Here is a 16,757-nt window from a genome sequence, read left to right on the forward strand (position 1 = left end):
TTTCAAATGCCTCATTTGCACTACATGAGTCAGACCATGTTTGGTCTCAGTGGGAATGTCTGGCTTGACCTTAGAGAAAGAATGCATCCAGGCATTCACAGCTGACCTCTTTCACATATAGCACAATGATCTTTTTTTTAATTGTCCAAGTCTTAATCTTGCAGGAACTATAAATATAAAATTCACATCCTATTAGCCTCAAACCCGAGCTGCGGAGAGTAAAAAGAACAAAACAACAATGGGTTGCTGTGCTTGGAAAATTGTCCAGAACAACAAATGCTGACACAAAATATTACATGAAGTCTTCGCACCACTTCATCAACTTATGCAGACCCCGCAAACAGGGCTGAAAGAGCAACGTTATCTCTTGGGTGGTTCTGTATGATGATATCTTTTTAAACTTGCCTTCTCCACCTTTTAATTGCTGGTTTGTTTGTTTGTTTGTTTGGTTGCTGTGACCTATTGACCTCTTGTATTAATTCCCTCCTATCTTTCTATTGGTGTCTTTTATTATGGTGGTACAGCTTTTATCTTGCTATTACCCATGTGCTGTAGTCATTCTTATTGGTAGCTTTTATCTATGAACATAACTCGTTATTTTTATTTATCCGTTATCAATGTTTGAACCTTTTATTGTTTTATGTAAAGCACTTTGGTATGCCCAAGGCTTTTAAATGTGCTCTATAAATAAAGATTGTTGTTGTTGTTGTTGTTAGGAACTGAACTGTAAATGGATGCATATTGTTTCCATGTATAATACAAGTTTTTGATCCAGAGTGGGAGGTCTGGGGTTTGATCGCCCCTGGAGCGCAGAGTCTTTTGATGTTTTTACTGATTTCATTTGATTCTTATCAATAAACGTCTAATTCCTCAACACAAACTTTTTTTGGAGCTATTTCTCAACCACAACTAGACGTCCATAAAACACCTCCAGGAAACAGTCATTCAACCTCAAAATATGTGCTGTAGTTTTCTGTTAGGAAGAAATACAAAAATCTGACAACCACATCAGCAACCCTATAAGACTGCAGTGGCAGACATGTACTACTGCTAGCGTCTGTACTTGACATCATCAAATTTGGGCACAGTAAACAGCACTAAAATTACCACACACCATATTAACAAATAAATAAAATGACTTAATACAGTTTCTTTGAAATGTCTGCTTAAGTTTGTGCTCTGGCCTGCTCTCTTGGGGTTGGCTTAGGCTTCTTCATCATGTGGTGGGGGCTCTGCCGGGTTTCGGGCGGTTCTCAGAGATCTGGGGTGGCTGGCCTCTAGCAGGGTCAGCTGCCCGCTGCCTCTGGTCTCCTGACACCCCTTCCCTTGGCTGTTAGAGCTCCGTCCGGGGCCTCCCTCTTCTCACGGCCAGGGTGGACACTTGGTTGTCATCGGGATACTTGGCCTCAGATCTTTAGCTCTCGGCTGCCGTGGATGGCCGGGGTCTCCTGGGTCTTTCGATGTCTGCCGCTGGCTCTTGGGGGGGATGGCATTATTGCAAACTCTCACCCTCATTTTTCAAGTACACTCTATGCTAAACGCTAACACAGAGAGAGAAACAAACACAGCAAAACTGTATATTTGTTGGTGTACCTTCCTCTGTTTAGCCCCCCCTTCTTTTCTCTTTTTTTTCTCCCCTGCTTTCTTCTCTTATCTTTCACCATTCTGACCTTTAACCCCTGTCTCCATCAGGATAACATCCACAGGACAATAATCTAAATAATAAAATTAAGTAAATAAATAAAACAAAAACAATAACAGGAGCCTACAGATAGTCTACGGTGCTCCTCTTGGGAAAGCAAAATATGTTTGGCACAACAAAGCATTCAGACCAAAAGTCTCCTTGCTCCTGCTGGACTGGACAGGTTAATAAAACAAAACTGTGCAGTGTTTAAATTGAAGGAATTTTCCCTGTTCAGTTTTTACGGTTGTTTTTCTGTAGATCTTAACCATGCAGTAAATTTTTAACCCGAACAGTGCGATTGGCCTTTTCACTCAAACAGTAAAAGATGAAATAGACAATATGGGACCTCATAATGCTGAATCCACTGCAGATCTTTTAAGTGTATTCACAAAGAACGCTTAAATCAATGAGTTTCAGAAACATTAGCCATGGCTGGTGGTTCACTTGTGTTACTGCAGTCGTACGACTGCCGGAACTTTAACCTCACAGCAAAGCTAGTTTTATACAAAAGAGAGTCTGCTGATAAAGTGGACTTGCTCTCCATTCTTCTGTCACAACACTGTCTTATTTCTACTGTATGTCTTGCCGTACTGTAACATTTGTGATTCATAAAACCTCCGTTTGGATGATTCATAACTCAATTCTTCATGTTCCATTCCACAGGCTCAGGCTGCACAGCAAGATTTATACGATGCCGTGGAGGTCTTTAACGTTTCTCCCTGAAGATGAATGTGAGGTTACTGGGCTCCCCCACAATGTTTCAAAAGTTTCCCAGATGACTACATGGCAGAGGTACTGCTGACACTTTGTACTATTTTGACTTTAACCAAGGAAATGGTTTCAGCTGAACTCAACCACATAAATCTCAAACACTGATCAAATCCAACAGTTCACTCAGCAGCGATGTTTGTGTTGTTAAACTGTGTTTCTCTCGTGTTTATTTTAATGGAGGGCGAGCTAAAGTGCTATAACCTTACTTCAGGTCGGGTGATTTCACATGGAGCAGTCATTCATCAGCTAGGTTGTGGTGTAGCCCTCCAAGGCAGCAATGGTATCCATTGGGTTAACCAATCTGGACAGTGCTAATGTAGGCTGGAGATTGTTTCCATATGGGGTCCATTTCAAACAGAGTCACTTTGACGGGGTCTAAAAATCAGCTTCATTTCATAGTTTGACCACTTCAAGCAGGCGATGTGAAACAACTTTCGCACTACCAGTCATAAACAAAACAGTCGACCTTTAACCTTAGCGTATAAATCACGGACAGGTAGCCAAAACATTTCACAATGTTAAGGTTTTAACTACCTAACCCTTTACTTTCAAAGCTGAATAATACATTACTTAAGAAAAATAATGTAAAATTATGACAGCTGTGTTCCATAAATCAATATAAAAATATTGATTTAAGGAACACAAGTAGCAAAATAAGGCAGAGAAATTAAATTATAAAACTTAATCAGATTTTTTTACAGAAACATCCCAGACTGAGCCAAATAAGAATTAAGATACTTTGTATGAAATTAGGCAAAACTGCAGCTAATAGAATAGCAAATAACTCAGTCATAGTCATTTCAACACGTTACATCTAAATCACAGTAAGTGCCATTGGGGTATACCTTTATCTCCAAAACCAAAACCTGACAAAACCATTTGAGTTATTCTGTATTCTTTTGTCCAGATTTGTAATTTATGCACCTCTGTGTAAGACTGCAGCAGTACAAACCTGCATGGCCTCTCAGGCTGAGAGAAAAGAAACCTCTGCAGTACAAATGTGGAGCCATTTCAAGTAAGACTGAATGTTCCCTACACATAACATTAACAGTAAAATGTACCATCTTTTATCTCTTTAAATAAAGTCAAGTACTCTCCCTCTTGTATCTGCATAATATGGCAAAGGCAGGATAAAGAAATGTGCTGCTTTTATATCATTGTAGTCTTTAGTTTGAAGGGGCTTTTTGTACTTGTCAGAATAAGAGACTCATTCTCTGAATAGTAACAATTGCCTTTCATAAAGCTTTTCCCACTTCCTTTTTTCCTTTCCTCAAACACTTTTGTCACTTCCCACTCCTTCAGTCCTGAAATGAGCCTCTATCTGCCCAACTTCTGTCACAGCAGACTGTGACCTCTCTGCTTTCTTTACTTGAAACAGCCAGGCTCTGTGATGTGGAGGCCTACAACTACATGCCTGGCTGCGCGGGATTGACCGTTGCAGCGGGCTGCCACAGCAAAGACGACATTTCACAGCTACAAAGCTCCTGCAGCGTTTCTGGAATCGCTTCACAGGGTGACAGCTGATGGTGTGGGAGCTTCAACTGAAGGATGTGACCAGAGGTCCGACTTCATACGGTGCTAGGTCCCAGGTGTGCATCGTTTCACAGACATAATGCGTTCTATTATTTTCCATTTCTCTTACATGCATCCGTAGTGAATAAGCGCTTGATGTAAGTGCAGCAAAGAGCAGATACTGGAGTAAACACAGGCTGTTAATGGAGAAATGTCAACCATGTACAACCAACAGAGGAAAGAACAGAATATAGTCAACTTTAGAACTACACACTTCAAATAAATTCATTGTTATTTAGCATCTTAGATTCTTAGTGCCCATATTCATAGTGATGGAGTGACAGGCAGTCAGCAGTAGATTACCATAATTGACTGCTGGGGGTTTTTGTGCTTGTTTTTACTACTAATTGAAGGATAATTTGAGAACATAATTTGCTACAACATTTGCTATATTTCTCTCATTGTCAAAAAATCCTTTAAAAAAAATCTCCAAGTGGCAGTAACAGCGATTGCCATTATTAGTCTTTGGAGCTGCTGTGGCTCACTGATGTGTTTTCAATAGTTTTTAGACAAGAATAGAGCTCTAACCACGGTGAAATAAGATAAATGTGGTGTTAGACACATAGCAGATACTTTGCAGAAGGATCAATTCATTGCTTTTGGACCTTTAATGGAATTTGTCGAGGATAAAAGGGCCCAAAATAAAAATAAAAAATAAAAAAAAGACAACTGCTGAAGACCTAACCTCTTTGAGAAAGACAATTTGACTAAGTTAATGCAAAAGGACTGAACAAATATTTTACAAGTACAATTTTCAGCAGCAAAGACAGGAGGCGTGTAAAACAAATAAATGACTCAACAGACATCCAATTTCAATGCTTTATGCCAGAGCAGTAAAAATGACAACTGCTAGGCTCCTGTTATATTTAAATTTTACATGCGACTTACAAAGCCATGTTCTCCTGTGCCACTGCGCTGATTGCTAACTGAGAAAATTGTCGTTCAATATTTCCAATCTTTGTTGAGCAGCTGAAAACACTGCGATTTGTGATTACAGTCATTGTTGTAATATTGATTCACGTACAGCAGCAGCAGCGATTTCACTCATATGGAACCGTGGTCTGAAATACAGTTCTCAACAAAGGGCAAACAGTTACTGACAAAGCAATTTTCCACTCAAGGTCTCCATAATGCATTAAGTAAGGTTTAACTCAACCCAATAGATCAAGAGGTGGAAACCAAACTATATATTCACCGGCTGGATGTCTCCCATATGACAAGGCTGTAATTAGGCCTATAAATAAAAAGCCTGAACAACACTGTATGCATAGTCATGTAAGAAACATATATTAGGTAAAACAGAAGCACCTATGAACCAACTGACTTTTGCTGAACTGCTTTGTTTTCTTTAAGAGTCTTTAGAAACAAATGTTACATTAAGTGAACTTACATGTCAAACACATTGCAAACGCCAATTTTAACAGTTTTTCTTTGGCTCTTTACTCCCAACACAACGGATTACAGACAAAATACCTACACTATAGGATATAGACCTGACCTTGTGCTAAAGCTGCTCTTATCCTCTTACTGTATACATCGGTGGTGAATGAAACTTCTATTGTGACAGCGGTGCTGACAACAACAGATAATGAATGTTTGCCAGAACTCCAGTTCAATTCTCCAGCTTCCTGGAAATCTGCTGGAGGAAAATAAGCCATTCTTCCAAACGGCATCCCATCATTTGGTGTTTTGATGATGGTTTTACAAGTGCTCTCTAACTCTCCAGTGTGTGTGTGTGTAGACCTGCTGATTGTGAGGGCAGCAATATGTGCCTCTTGCATCCTGAGGATGGTAGATTTTCACCTTGGAATAGATCACCTACTTCAGGATTGCAATCCAAGGACAAAGGTGACCACCCAGAAAAACTTTGTATTGATTTGGAGTGATGCCAGAAAACTAAAAGGTTTCAATCTTTACTCGTTTTTCTTCAAGTAGAACGAATATTTGGGATTGGGTATAGTTATCCTTGGAGAGTAGTAGTATTTTTACAAGTTGTCCATATAAAATAGCTTGAGAGAGTTCCCTCGCTGGCTTCTCTCTCTGCCTCCCTGTGGACAACCAGAAATCCAGGAAATATTCATGTTACACTACTGCTGCTTGCACAATTAGCCAAGCATTATTCACTCAACACTTAATAAAAAGCCATCACCGTGCAGTTCAAATAATTTTAAAAGGAGCTCCAAAACATCAATTTGACAGTTTTAAGTCCCCATGTGTTTGAATGGCACGCACTTTCTTTGTTCCACTGTAAACCACCAGTGTGCTGAAGTGAAAAAAAGAACAAACATCAGTCTTACACACACACAGGCGTACATCACACAATTTCTGTGACTGATCTCTAAAATAAGCGCTGTGTGCCAACAGGCCATTTTCGACACACATTGAGACACCAGTGAAATGCAGATCAGTCTGGACTGGTCGTTAAATCTTCCGGGCTTCATGGGTGCTGAGCGTGGTGGCAGGAATGGGAGGCGGCTGAGAACAATATGGTCAAGTCTTTCATCAGACATCTGTCATCTCATCTTCCATCTCATCTCCCTCTGTTTCACCTTCTGCCACACCTTCTTCTTCCTCTTCCTCCTCGGATGTCACATCCAATTCATCCATCTGGGAAACGCACTTTGGACACGAGCAGACAAACAGGTAGTTCTCCCTGTGAAGAAAGTGTCCCACTGGTCACATTGTTTGCACCTCTGATAACAGCTCTTTTTAATTAGAACCATTCTGCACTTTGCTGTTAAGAAAATCTTGGCTTTTTAAGTGGCTTCTGTGCACAAAAGCAACCGACTGTTCAACACTGTAATTAATACTTCCGGACCACAACACCATCCTGTAATGAAACGACACCTTCTCGAGACTGAGAATTAACACAGGATGCTCTAACACCATCATGCATCTCAGAAACTTGCAAAGAAAAAAAAAGCTGTTGGATCATGCTAATCAATGAGCAGAGTGAGCACAGGAGTAACCATCAGACCCACTAGCCTATCTGCTTCGAGACATCCTATTATTGCCTGGAAGGCTTTTTATTGATCCTGATGGAATTCATAAGAGTATGACCCCGTTCAAGTGAAGTATCCCAGGGATTACAGATGTTTACCTCAGAATCTTATGTCTGCTATGTCGGCTTCGGTCCCGCTGACAGCAGTCCAAATAACTGATGCAAATCTCCTGAAGATGGAAAAGACACACACACATACACGCTCCTGAACTGGCTGAAGAATCCCAACATCAATATAATATTACTGTACCATAACAGTTACAAACTACTCGTATTGCAATTTTTCCAGATTTTGCACAAAACATTTTCCCAAAATGCCGTCGCTTCATCATGCAGGAGGTCGCTCTGCCCTGCTCTCTCGCTCTCCTGGTACAAAACGCTTCAGTCTTCGCCAGCATTCAAAGGAGATCTTTGCTGTGAAAGTAGCACGGCCGCTGTGACATTACTGTGCCGCGCGGATGCAAGGCTTCTCAATCTTTCTGACAGCTTGACTAACCCGCTCCAATCCTTAAAGTCTCAGCCTTCTAATGCCCCCTGACAAGGGGGCACACAAATGTTCTGTGCAGTCTATTTCAGGCCAGAATTTATCACTCAAAACCCAGACGTGTCAGCTCACCTCTCCCTGGTTGATGTCACAGAGGGCACTGAGGTGAAGGAGGAAATTGTTGTCGGGGAACGACACCTCTGCGTTGGGTATGCAGCTGTGGTTACCTGCAGAGGTCAAAGAAGCATATGGTTGTGTGTGTGTGTGTCAGGGGAGGTTATCATACGGCCTTTTAGCCCAGACCAACAGCATCTTTAATCTGAAGTAACAGTTTTCATAAGAGAGACATCATCAGCACTTACATGAGCTTTGAAGCAGAAAGAGTCCAGACCCCTCGCAGTTTAGAAAGTCTCCGGTTTCTGCACAGAACAGACAAATTATGCATATTTCTGACCTTTGCTTGGATACGCACGGGTTTATGTAACAACCACAGCATTGGTCAACACACATATACAAACTAACTCAGACAATTCAGCCGTCGCAAATCTGCTCAGTTGAGACAAAAAGAATTTATTGTAGAAAATACTGCAATACTGAGATAAAACTGACCTTTTTCAATGTCCTTGTACAGCTGGTCAATAAAAGAGTCCAAATGCTCCCTCTGCTGGGCAGGAAGCTCAAGTGCATCGCAGGCATGAACCCACTGGCTCAGAGAGCTACGTTTGGATAACAGAACATAAAGACAGTGGAGTGTTAGAACCATATTGAGCCCCAGTGTTAAGCTGGTTAAAGGTTGCAGTGATATTTACCTGGTGCCAATGCCTTGTCCGTTGGTCCCCACCAAAGCAAACAGAGAACGGAAACCCTCAGGGACAAACCACTGCAATACAGTCACACCGTTAATCATCCACGCAGGGAGCTGGCAAATTAGTAACTCTTTTGGTAATTAATACATTTTTTTCCTCTTTGATTATACAAATCAAAGAAACTGTAAGAAAATAGAGCAGTCAGATTTTCACTTCAAGCCCAAGGTAACTAATACAAACAATTATAATGAGGAGAAGAAGAAACCCCTCACATTTGACAAGCTGCGATCAAAGAACAGAATTCCCAGAAAAAGTCTGAGCGTCCGTTGGAATAAACCAGATTTTGATTACTCAGAAATTATGACGTAATCATAATTTAAGTCTTTTTCTTTCAACTAAGCAAACTGACTCATATCATACAAGTAGGGTGAAGGACATGGTTTTATTTACTTGTTTTTGATAAAGTTCAACCATCAACTTGCTAAACCAAGTAGTACGTTCTTTTCTTCCAGCCTAACTCTGTTGCTATGGCATTATTTACCTGTACAGGGAAGGGTTTGCTCCATATGACCAATAGTGAACATGGAGCTTCACAGTTCTTACAAAGGCCGCAAACAAAGACGGTATAAAGACATGAAGGTAGCTTCAAGGTGCAAAAGTTAAGCCAAACCCAGGAAGCGCCTTGAACCTGCATTCTATCTCAAAGCTAACAGATGGCGACAGCTGTGGTTGCAAAAAAAGGACTTCTGATCCTGTAGAAGTGAAAAACAGCATTCTGTTTCTACCTCTGCAAACACATTGGGCTTTATCATTTCAGGTCATATTCAATAAAAGAGTTGATTCTATTCTGTAAATCATCAGGAGGATTATCCATGCTATGGTCATTGAAGATTTGTGACAAATAAGCTGGTTGAAAGGAACAAATCTGCTCTGGCTAAAGCCAAGAAGGAAAGCTGCAAAAAGGTCAATCGTGAGGAAACGTATCAAAACTATTTTATGCATTTCATTATGAAGTCTAAACAGAAAACGAGCCGTTTCATGCTGAAACTGTTGTCATGTTCTTTTGAGACATTTTGAACCCAAAAACACAGGCAGGTATTTATAGTTCATTACTTTCTCTTTTTGTCGTTTCCACAAATTAATGTACTATTATTATTTAATGTTGGACCACTGTTGTGTCTCAGTGTTGCAGGAAAACTTGTAAGCGAATGGGATTGTCTCGCCAAGTATGAAGGCGGGCAGTACTGCACACTGGCATCGTATTACGGTGAAAGTGTTTGTGCCACATCAGACTACAAGGATATAAATAGTATTTTCTTGTCCTATAGCTTAAATAAAATATCCATATATCTTAAGCAGCTGAAGTATTGTCCAGCATCATCATCTGGACCAATACTGGGCTCTGGGAGCATGTGAGGGCATTTTTCTCAATTTTCCTGTGATTGCCAAGTGAGATAATAATGATTACAGTCACTGGGCACTAGGTTTTCATGTGTTCAAAAAAATAATTAAATAAATAACCTGTAAAAATGATTTAATAGGTCGAACAATATTAAGGAGGCAAAGGCGGCCAAATAAATCAGAGCTGTCAGCTCTAATTCCACCAGTGAGCAGCTTTAATTAGCTGTCTCGAGCAACAACCGCTTTCTGTGATATTTTTGGCAGCATTCTCTAAAAAAATGAATGAACGCTGGATTGAAAACAAGAGGAAACAACGTGTGCTGTGGCTTCACAGAACATACTTACCCGGCCGAGACGGTCGTCATAAAGTGCTTCTGTAAAAAGGCTGTGCAGCAAGGCCAACTGCCCCTACAAAAATACGTTGAAATAACTTCATGTAATATTTTACATAACAGAAAATACACATCACTTGTATGTTTGACGCCTGGCGTGTGTTGCTTACTCGAGCTGTGAAGAGCTAAGATCACCATAACAGCATGACACTGTGTTTGAATTTGAACTTTTGACTTTTTGTACCTCAATGAATTCACACGTCAGGCAGAAATAAGAAGAAGGTAACTCACTCTGAACTGTTCTCCTAGGAGCTTATGGGCGATCTCCTCTTCCTCGTTGGCTGTCCGGCTGCAGAAGTGAGTAAACAGCTTCTGCAAGTGTGCTTTATCTTTGGCCTGGAAAACATAAATAATGTTTTGTGACTTACTGAATATCTCCCACACACCTACTTGTGTTTTGCATGGTTTGTTTTTGGGGGTGTTTTTTGAAAGGGTTAAACGATAGTACTCATTCAAACCTGCACGAGTAATCTTAACATCCTATAACAGAAGTCAACACTTTTTAGAGTTTTCAGAAACTAATAACCAGGACTTTTAAAATGAATACATACATCACACTGTGATTTGTTTTCTGTCAGTCTGGTGAAAAGAGGAAAGTCTGCAAACATTAGTCTAGTGACCCTGTGACCTTTCAAAAGTTAACATGTAGCTTTTCTTGTTTACAGCACCTGAATCGCAGCAAAGTTCATTTCAAGCCAGCAATAATTTCATATAGTTTCATTTAAAAGTGAAACATTAGCAACACAGAGTTTTTTTTAAAAAAAAGGAAAATCTAATCAGGTGCAGCATATCATGTTCCTTTACAGAGAAGCGTTTGTATTACATCTCTAATACTGAGCATAAGTACAAACACTTGAATATTTTCAAAGCTGTAAATCAAAAGTCTCACCTGTTTTACCATAGCTACCATTTTGGCCATAAGCATGATGCTGGAGGTCTCAGGGGGATAATGCATACTCCTGAAAGAAAGCAGCAGTAGGTTATTGGGGTGAATTAGAAAGTCAGCGCTCCCAGAAGATGAACGTTTTTAAAATGCTTCCTCACCTCCATGCATCTTTGAGCTTGTTGATGGGGTGATCAGGATCTTCTTCAGAAGGACCCAGACACAGAGCCTGATGGTACTGATCTGCCGCTGCCTGTCGACACTCGCTGCTGCAGTACATCACCTACAGAGGGAGCAGAGGCCGGGGGATTGACCCCAAACAAAAACATTCGAAATGTTAAACTAATGAGGAAACTGGGTTTATGGTTTATAATTTCTTGAATCTGCGGGGCTGAGTAAAGCACTATGGCTTCGTGTTTTTAAATCACTGCTTTTACCAAGTTCGCAGTGACTCCGGGGATAAATTCATCACCGAACTCTTTAATCCCCATTTATGAGTTTAAGTTTCCTTTGGAGAAATCAGGAAAGTTATGACTTTCTGGAGAATGAAATTTACTGGAGCCAGTTTTGAAGTTAATAAAGGACATAAAGCATTTCTGGAACATCATCATCATCCATTCTGAAAAGCAGATCTGATAAATCTGCATCCAGCACTCGGTTATACTGAGAAAGCAGTGAGCATTAAAAGTGAAGGTGTAGCGCTTCAAAAGCCCCAAAGCAGAACGGCATGAAATTATGTTTAGTTCACTTTAATATAGTCTAAGCGTTGCCTGCCTGTTTGCTTGTTGCAGGTACTGTACAGGCTCATTTGCCACTTTATTAGGTACGCCTTGCTAGTACTGGGATAGACTCCCTTTTGCCTCAAAACTGCCTGAACTCTTTGTGGTAAAGATTAAAAAGGTGCACTGTGGTCATACAGGGGGTTGGACATGGTCAGCAACAACACTCAGGGGCTCAAGGAATGCCATAACATACCACCAACACCATTACACCCTCACCAGCAGCCTAAATTGTTAAATGTAATACGGACGCATCCGTGCTTTCATGTCATTTATACCAAATTGTGACGCTACAATCTGTATGCCTCAACAGAAACCGAGACTCAGACTAATCTTCTGTTGTTCAAACTGTAACTTTAGTTTCCCGAGTGGTACCCGGTGTGGTCTTCTGCTGCCGAAGCCCATTTGCTTCCAGTCTCTGTAAAGCCTAGAGAAGGTTGTCTGGGCAAATTCCAGTAGATCAGCACTTTCTGAAATAGACCAACCCACCTGCCACCAAAAACCTTTCCACATTCAAAGTCATATAAAAGTGACGTTACTACAATCTGTCTTCTGTCCTCCAAGGTGACCACCCCCATACAGATTAATGACATGATCAGGATTAAGTGCTCGGGACTCCTCAGCTCTATCGCTTAAGAGATTCAAATCTGTGCTCCAACTACACCATTCAAAAACCCTCCATTTTTGTATTTTTGACTCATCCTTTGGTGAATTTTTAGTTTTTGTGGTCAAATTCTCGCATCCAAATAATAACCAAGCCCTTTCTCGAACAGGCATTGATCCTCTACTAGAAGAGCATACATTTAATCCTCTTTTGCAGTAATGGGGGGGGCATGTATTTACATTTTCATGTGACCTTAGCTTGGCTTATTGACTGGGTGTTAGTAGTGGCCTCTAAAGATTGATTAGCAAGCAACCACCATTGATGTAGCTGAAGCTCTTCCTTAACCACTGCCAGGTTAAAATCAATGTTTTGTATCTTATATTGACCTCACCAGTTGCTGTGAGGGTTTTACTTTCACAAAAAATTGCAAGTTATACTTTTTGGTAGTGGACTGTACTAAAATAGATTTACCTGGCACTGAGGGCATGCTTGATGCTGTTCTGGGCGTACACGGCACAGCTCAGGATGAGGAAGGCTGAGTCCAGGGATGCCGCTAAGTCTTCTCGCATTCCCCTCTGCAGTCTCCAAAGCACGTAAGCAGTATTCACAGGCTGTAGGGGGCATGATGGTAGAGCCGGTGAACAGAGATGACATCACAGCAGGGCAGCATTGAGATGATAAGTTTCATTGTAGATCCACATGCAGTATACATGCAGATTATTTTGTCCAGTTAGTCCAAAACCTCAATAATCAATGAAAAGATGCAATTATAAGTCTTATAAGTGCTTCTCTATATGTGCATCAAACATCTCACCTTTATATTTATACAAAGTGTTCCACAGGAATTGGGCAGAGACGAGAGGCCGCTCAATGAAAATGGTTTCTCCCTTCTTTATGCTCCTTTTGGCAAAGAGACCCTTGCCCTGTAACATGAATAACTAACTGTTACTGCAGCCTTCAGTCACTACAGAAAAGTTATAGACTATGAACATTTTACAAGAAATTAAAATGTAAATCACAGTGGGACCTAAAATGATTCATTTCTTAATCACTATGTTTAAGAAAACTCATAACTTGCTGCAGCCCAAACATGTTTTTCCCCAGAAATTGTAAGTTGTTGTTTTCATTTTTTCATCCACCAATCACACATCAACCAATCAACATGAGTAAAAACTGTAAGGAGGAGGAATAACATACTGCTGCATTCAGTCCAGACAGACCACTTAAAAAACAAGCACCACCATTTAGAGTCCACTCAGTTTATTAATGCGACTATATTAACAATCCACTGGTATTTGCATTTATAACAGCTGATTAATGAAGAGTAACAAAGTAAAGAAGAGATGGCAGAAGTGCCCTTTCTAGCTTGTCCTACAGAAATTCATTCAATTTTGTGTGTCTGAGAGATATCTCTAGATAGATAGATAGATAGATAGATATCTGGCTGTTACAGTAGGTGAGCTGGACAGGGCGTAGAAGGTCATCAAATGAAAAGCGGACCAGAAACTGCTTCTTTGTGCAAGGAGGGACAGGAGGAGCGATGGAAGAGGCCTACAAAATGACCCCCAAGGGCTATTCTGTGCATGTTACTGACTAAAGTGCCATAAAAAGACTCCATGAGAGCCCAACATGGTTTAGCGGGACCTGTGCTCACAGGCTGTCATCCTCCAGAGAACACCAGAGAAGGCAGGTCCACCAGGGGCTCCATTCTCATTCACAGATGATGTGACCTGAAAGCTGTGGAAAACGTCATGATGCCTGCAACATCACGTGTCAAGAGAACTGATTACATTTGTCTATTTAAGAATTTCCTTAAAAGAAGAAGAAGAGGAGAAAAAAAAAACACACACACGCACAGAAAGACCAAGTTAAAGACGTGAACTTGTTAGCACTCTATCACAGTTATTATTATTAGTGGACATGAATAGTAGGGGTAATTTTCAGCTAGTAGTTCTTATACTGTGATATTAGCGAGCTAAGCTTTGGTCTCTGGAAGCTGCTGTCCTAAATTTTCCTGAAGGCAACATAGAAATCAAACCCTTCATGGAGGATTTAGACAATCATTCAATCTCCACTGTGTGTCATACATCAGCCAGTCGTGCCTGGCTGTGATCCGCACTGACAGCCGACATGCGACTACAGCACCGCCGCTTTAAATCTGTGTTCAGCCGCAGATTTCTTCTAAATCCATTTAATATGAAAATCACGGACAACTCTGACCTTGACATTGTCGATAAATCTGACTTCCACACAGCTGGACACTTTGCCGGGGTCCACGCAGAAGGAAAACATGTCATCCACGGGAGCAGCCATGTTTCAGACGACCTTTCAACTCTGACGTTGACGTTTTATTTGTGAGACAGGCGGCAGCGACCTCTGGTGGTGAACAGAAAGTTGCATAAATGTTGAGAAGGGTCTGCGATTGGGTAGCTGTTGTAAGACATTCCGCGCATGCTCAGATCATGCGCTTTGAAATTAACGGGAGTTTTTGTTCGTTTGTTTATTAAATAATCTGAAAACAGTCGAAATTAAGCAGATACAATACGCAGTCTTGACACAGACGGACGTTTTTAACGGTGTTTGGGACTGATGATATCTGGCCATGAAGTTAGCTTAGATGCGCAGACTGATTCGGACAAAAACCTTTTTGTCTTCTTGATTTATGGAGGGGACTTTGGATGCCACTAAAAGCAAAAAAAATTAAAGTGTCGACTTTTTAGAAGCGAAAAAAAGCGAGTGTGTCCAATTAGTGATCAGGAGGGGGAGGGGAGAAGTGTCCCCGGGACAAGTCCACAGTAAATATAATAAAAGCATGCAATACTGCAAAGATAAATCACTCAACATGGGAACACAGCAAAACATGCAACTTCAAATAAATAAAAAAAAAATTTTTAAATCCACCCTTCCCCCGGATGACATAAGGACAAATTAGTCAAGTGAATAGAATAGAATAGAATAGAATAGAATAATCCTTTAATTTTCCCACAAGGGGAAATTTGGTTGTATCAGCAGCAAAAAAAAACAAAAAAACACACATATACAAACAGAGCAGGACACAGAACAGAAACACAATTTTTACATATTTACATCATGGACAACAGTTACGAAAGCAGAGCACTGTACAGTTATTAAAATTAAATTACAGATACGTGGCAAACCCAGGTTGTAGTGTGCAAACAGAGCAGGATACTGAAAGATGTTTAAATAGTTGAGAATATTTAGAATAATTAGAAAAGTGCAGATTGTGTGATTGTATCTGTGCATTAAAAAGTAGATATGTAACTTTCAATAAGTTAGTGTGTATATAAACTGAAAAAAGTAATGTGCAAGTTAGAATAATAATAATAATAATAATAATAATAATAATACATTTTATTTAAATAGCATCCCAGAACAGAGCTGGCCTTCCTGATGAGTTTATCCAGCCTCTTCCTCTCAGCTGAAGATAAACTGCTGCTCCAACATACCACACTGTAAAAAATGACAGATGTCACCACAGAGTCATAGAAGGTCTTTAAAAGCGCTCCCTGGACTCCAAATGACCTCAGCCGCCTCAGCAGGTAGCGTCTGCTCTGACCCTTCCTGTAAAGAGCATCAGTGTTGTGGCTCCAGTCCAGTTTATTATTCAGGTGAACACCCAGGTACCTATAGGAGTCCACTATCTCAATGTCCACTCCCTGGATGTTCACCGGTGTCAGTGTGGTGGGTCAGCGTCTCCGGAAGTCCACCACCAGCTCCTTGGTTTTCCCGGCGTTGATCAGCAGGTGGTTCTGCTGACACCAGTCCACAAAGTCCAGAGTCCACTGTCTGCACTCTGAGTCGTCCTCACCTGTGATGAGGCGACTATGGCAGAGTCGTCAGAGAACTTCTGTAGGTGGCAGCGTGGGCAGTTGATGGAGACGTCTGCGGTGTAGAGGGTGAAGAGGAACGGTGCCAGCACAGTGTGGGGCCCCCGTACTGCAGACCAGCGTGTCAGAGACACAGCCCTGTGACCTCACATACTGTGGGCGGCCTGTGAGGTAGTCCAGTATCCACTGGGACATGTGTTGGTCCACTCCTGATAGCTCCAGCTTGTCCCTCAGAAGTCGTAGCTGGATGGTGTTGAAAGCACTGGAGAAATCAAAGAACGTGATCCTCACAGAGCTTCCAGGCTTCTCCAGGTGAGTCAGAGCTTGGTGCAGGAGGTAGATGATGGCGTCCTCCACCCCGATGCCAGGCTGGTAGGCAAACTGTAGCGGATCCAATGAAGACCTCACCAGGGGGCGCAGATGGTTTAGAACCAACCTCTCGAGGGTCTTCATCAGATGTGATGTCAGGGCTACTGGACTGTAGCTGCTTGCGTCCTTAGGATGGGAGGTCTTTGGTACTGGTACCACGCAG

At 41.2% G+C, this 16,757-nt stretch overlaps 1 protein-coding gene across 1 annotated transcript; it reads right to left on the reverse strand.

Annotated features, from left to right (window-relative positions):
* Positions 1–4,834: 4,834 nt before the first annotated feature.
* On the reverse strand, positions 4,835–14,716 carry smyd5 (SMYD family member 5). Its single transcript, XM_080900976.1, has 13 exons — positions 14,598–14,716; positions 13,192–13,300; positions 12,849–12,988; positions 11,156–11,277; positions 11,001–11,070; positions 10,343–10,447; positions 10,065–10,127; positions 8,322–8,392; positions 8,122–8,228; positions 7,875–7,931; positions 7,645–7,739; positions 7,128–7,198; positions 4,835–6,680 (listed from the first exon to the last, which is right to left on the reverse strand). The coding sequence occupies exons 1-13, from the start codon at positions 14,688–14,690 to the stop codon at positions 6,530–6,532; spliced, it is 1,254 nt and encodes a 417-aa protein (XP_080757102.1). The 5' UTR covers positions 14,691–14,716; the 3' UTR covers positions 4,835–6,529.
* Between the last annotated feature and the right edge of the window lie 2,041 nt (positions 14,717–16,757).

The sequence above is a fragment of the Rhamphochromis sp. 'chilingali' genome (assembly GCF_963969265.1).
Source record: "Rhamphochromis sp. 'chilingali' genome assembly, chromosome: 13".
Lineage (NCBI taxonomy): Eukaryota > Metazoa > Chordata > Actinopteri > Cichliformes > Cichlidae > Rhamphochromis > Rhamphochromis sp. 'chilingali'.

Excerpts from the sequence above, each read along its gene's own strand:
- smyd5 (XM_080900976.1), bottom strand. The coding sequence starts at position 14,690 with ATGGCTGCTCCCGTGGATGACATGTTTTCCTTCTGCGTGGACCCCGGC. Across the intron at positions 7,740-7,874 it reads CTTTCTGCTTCAAAGCTCAT|GTAACCACAGCTGCATACCC; the intron begins GTAAGTGCTGAT and ends TGACCTCTGCAG. Across the intron at positions 7,199-7,644 it reads GTGACATCAACCAGGGAGAG|GAGATTTGCATCAGTTATTT; the intron begins GTGAGCTGACAC and ends TTCCATCTTCAG.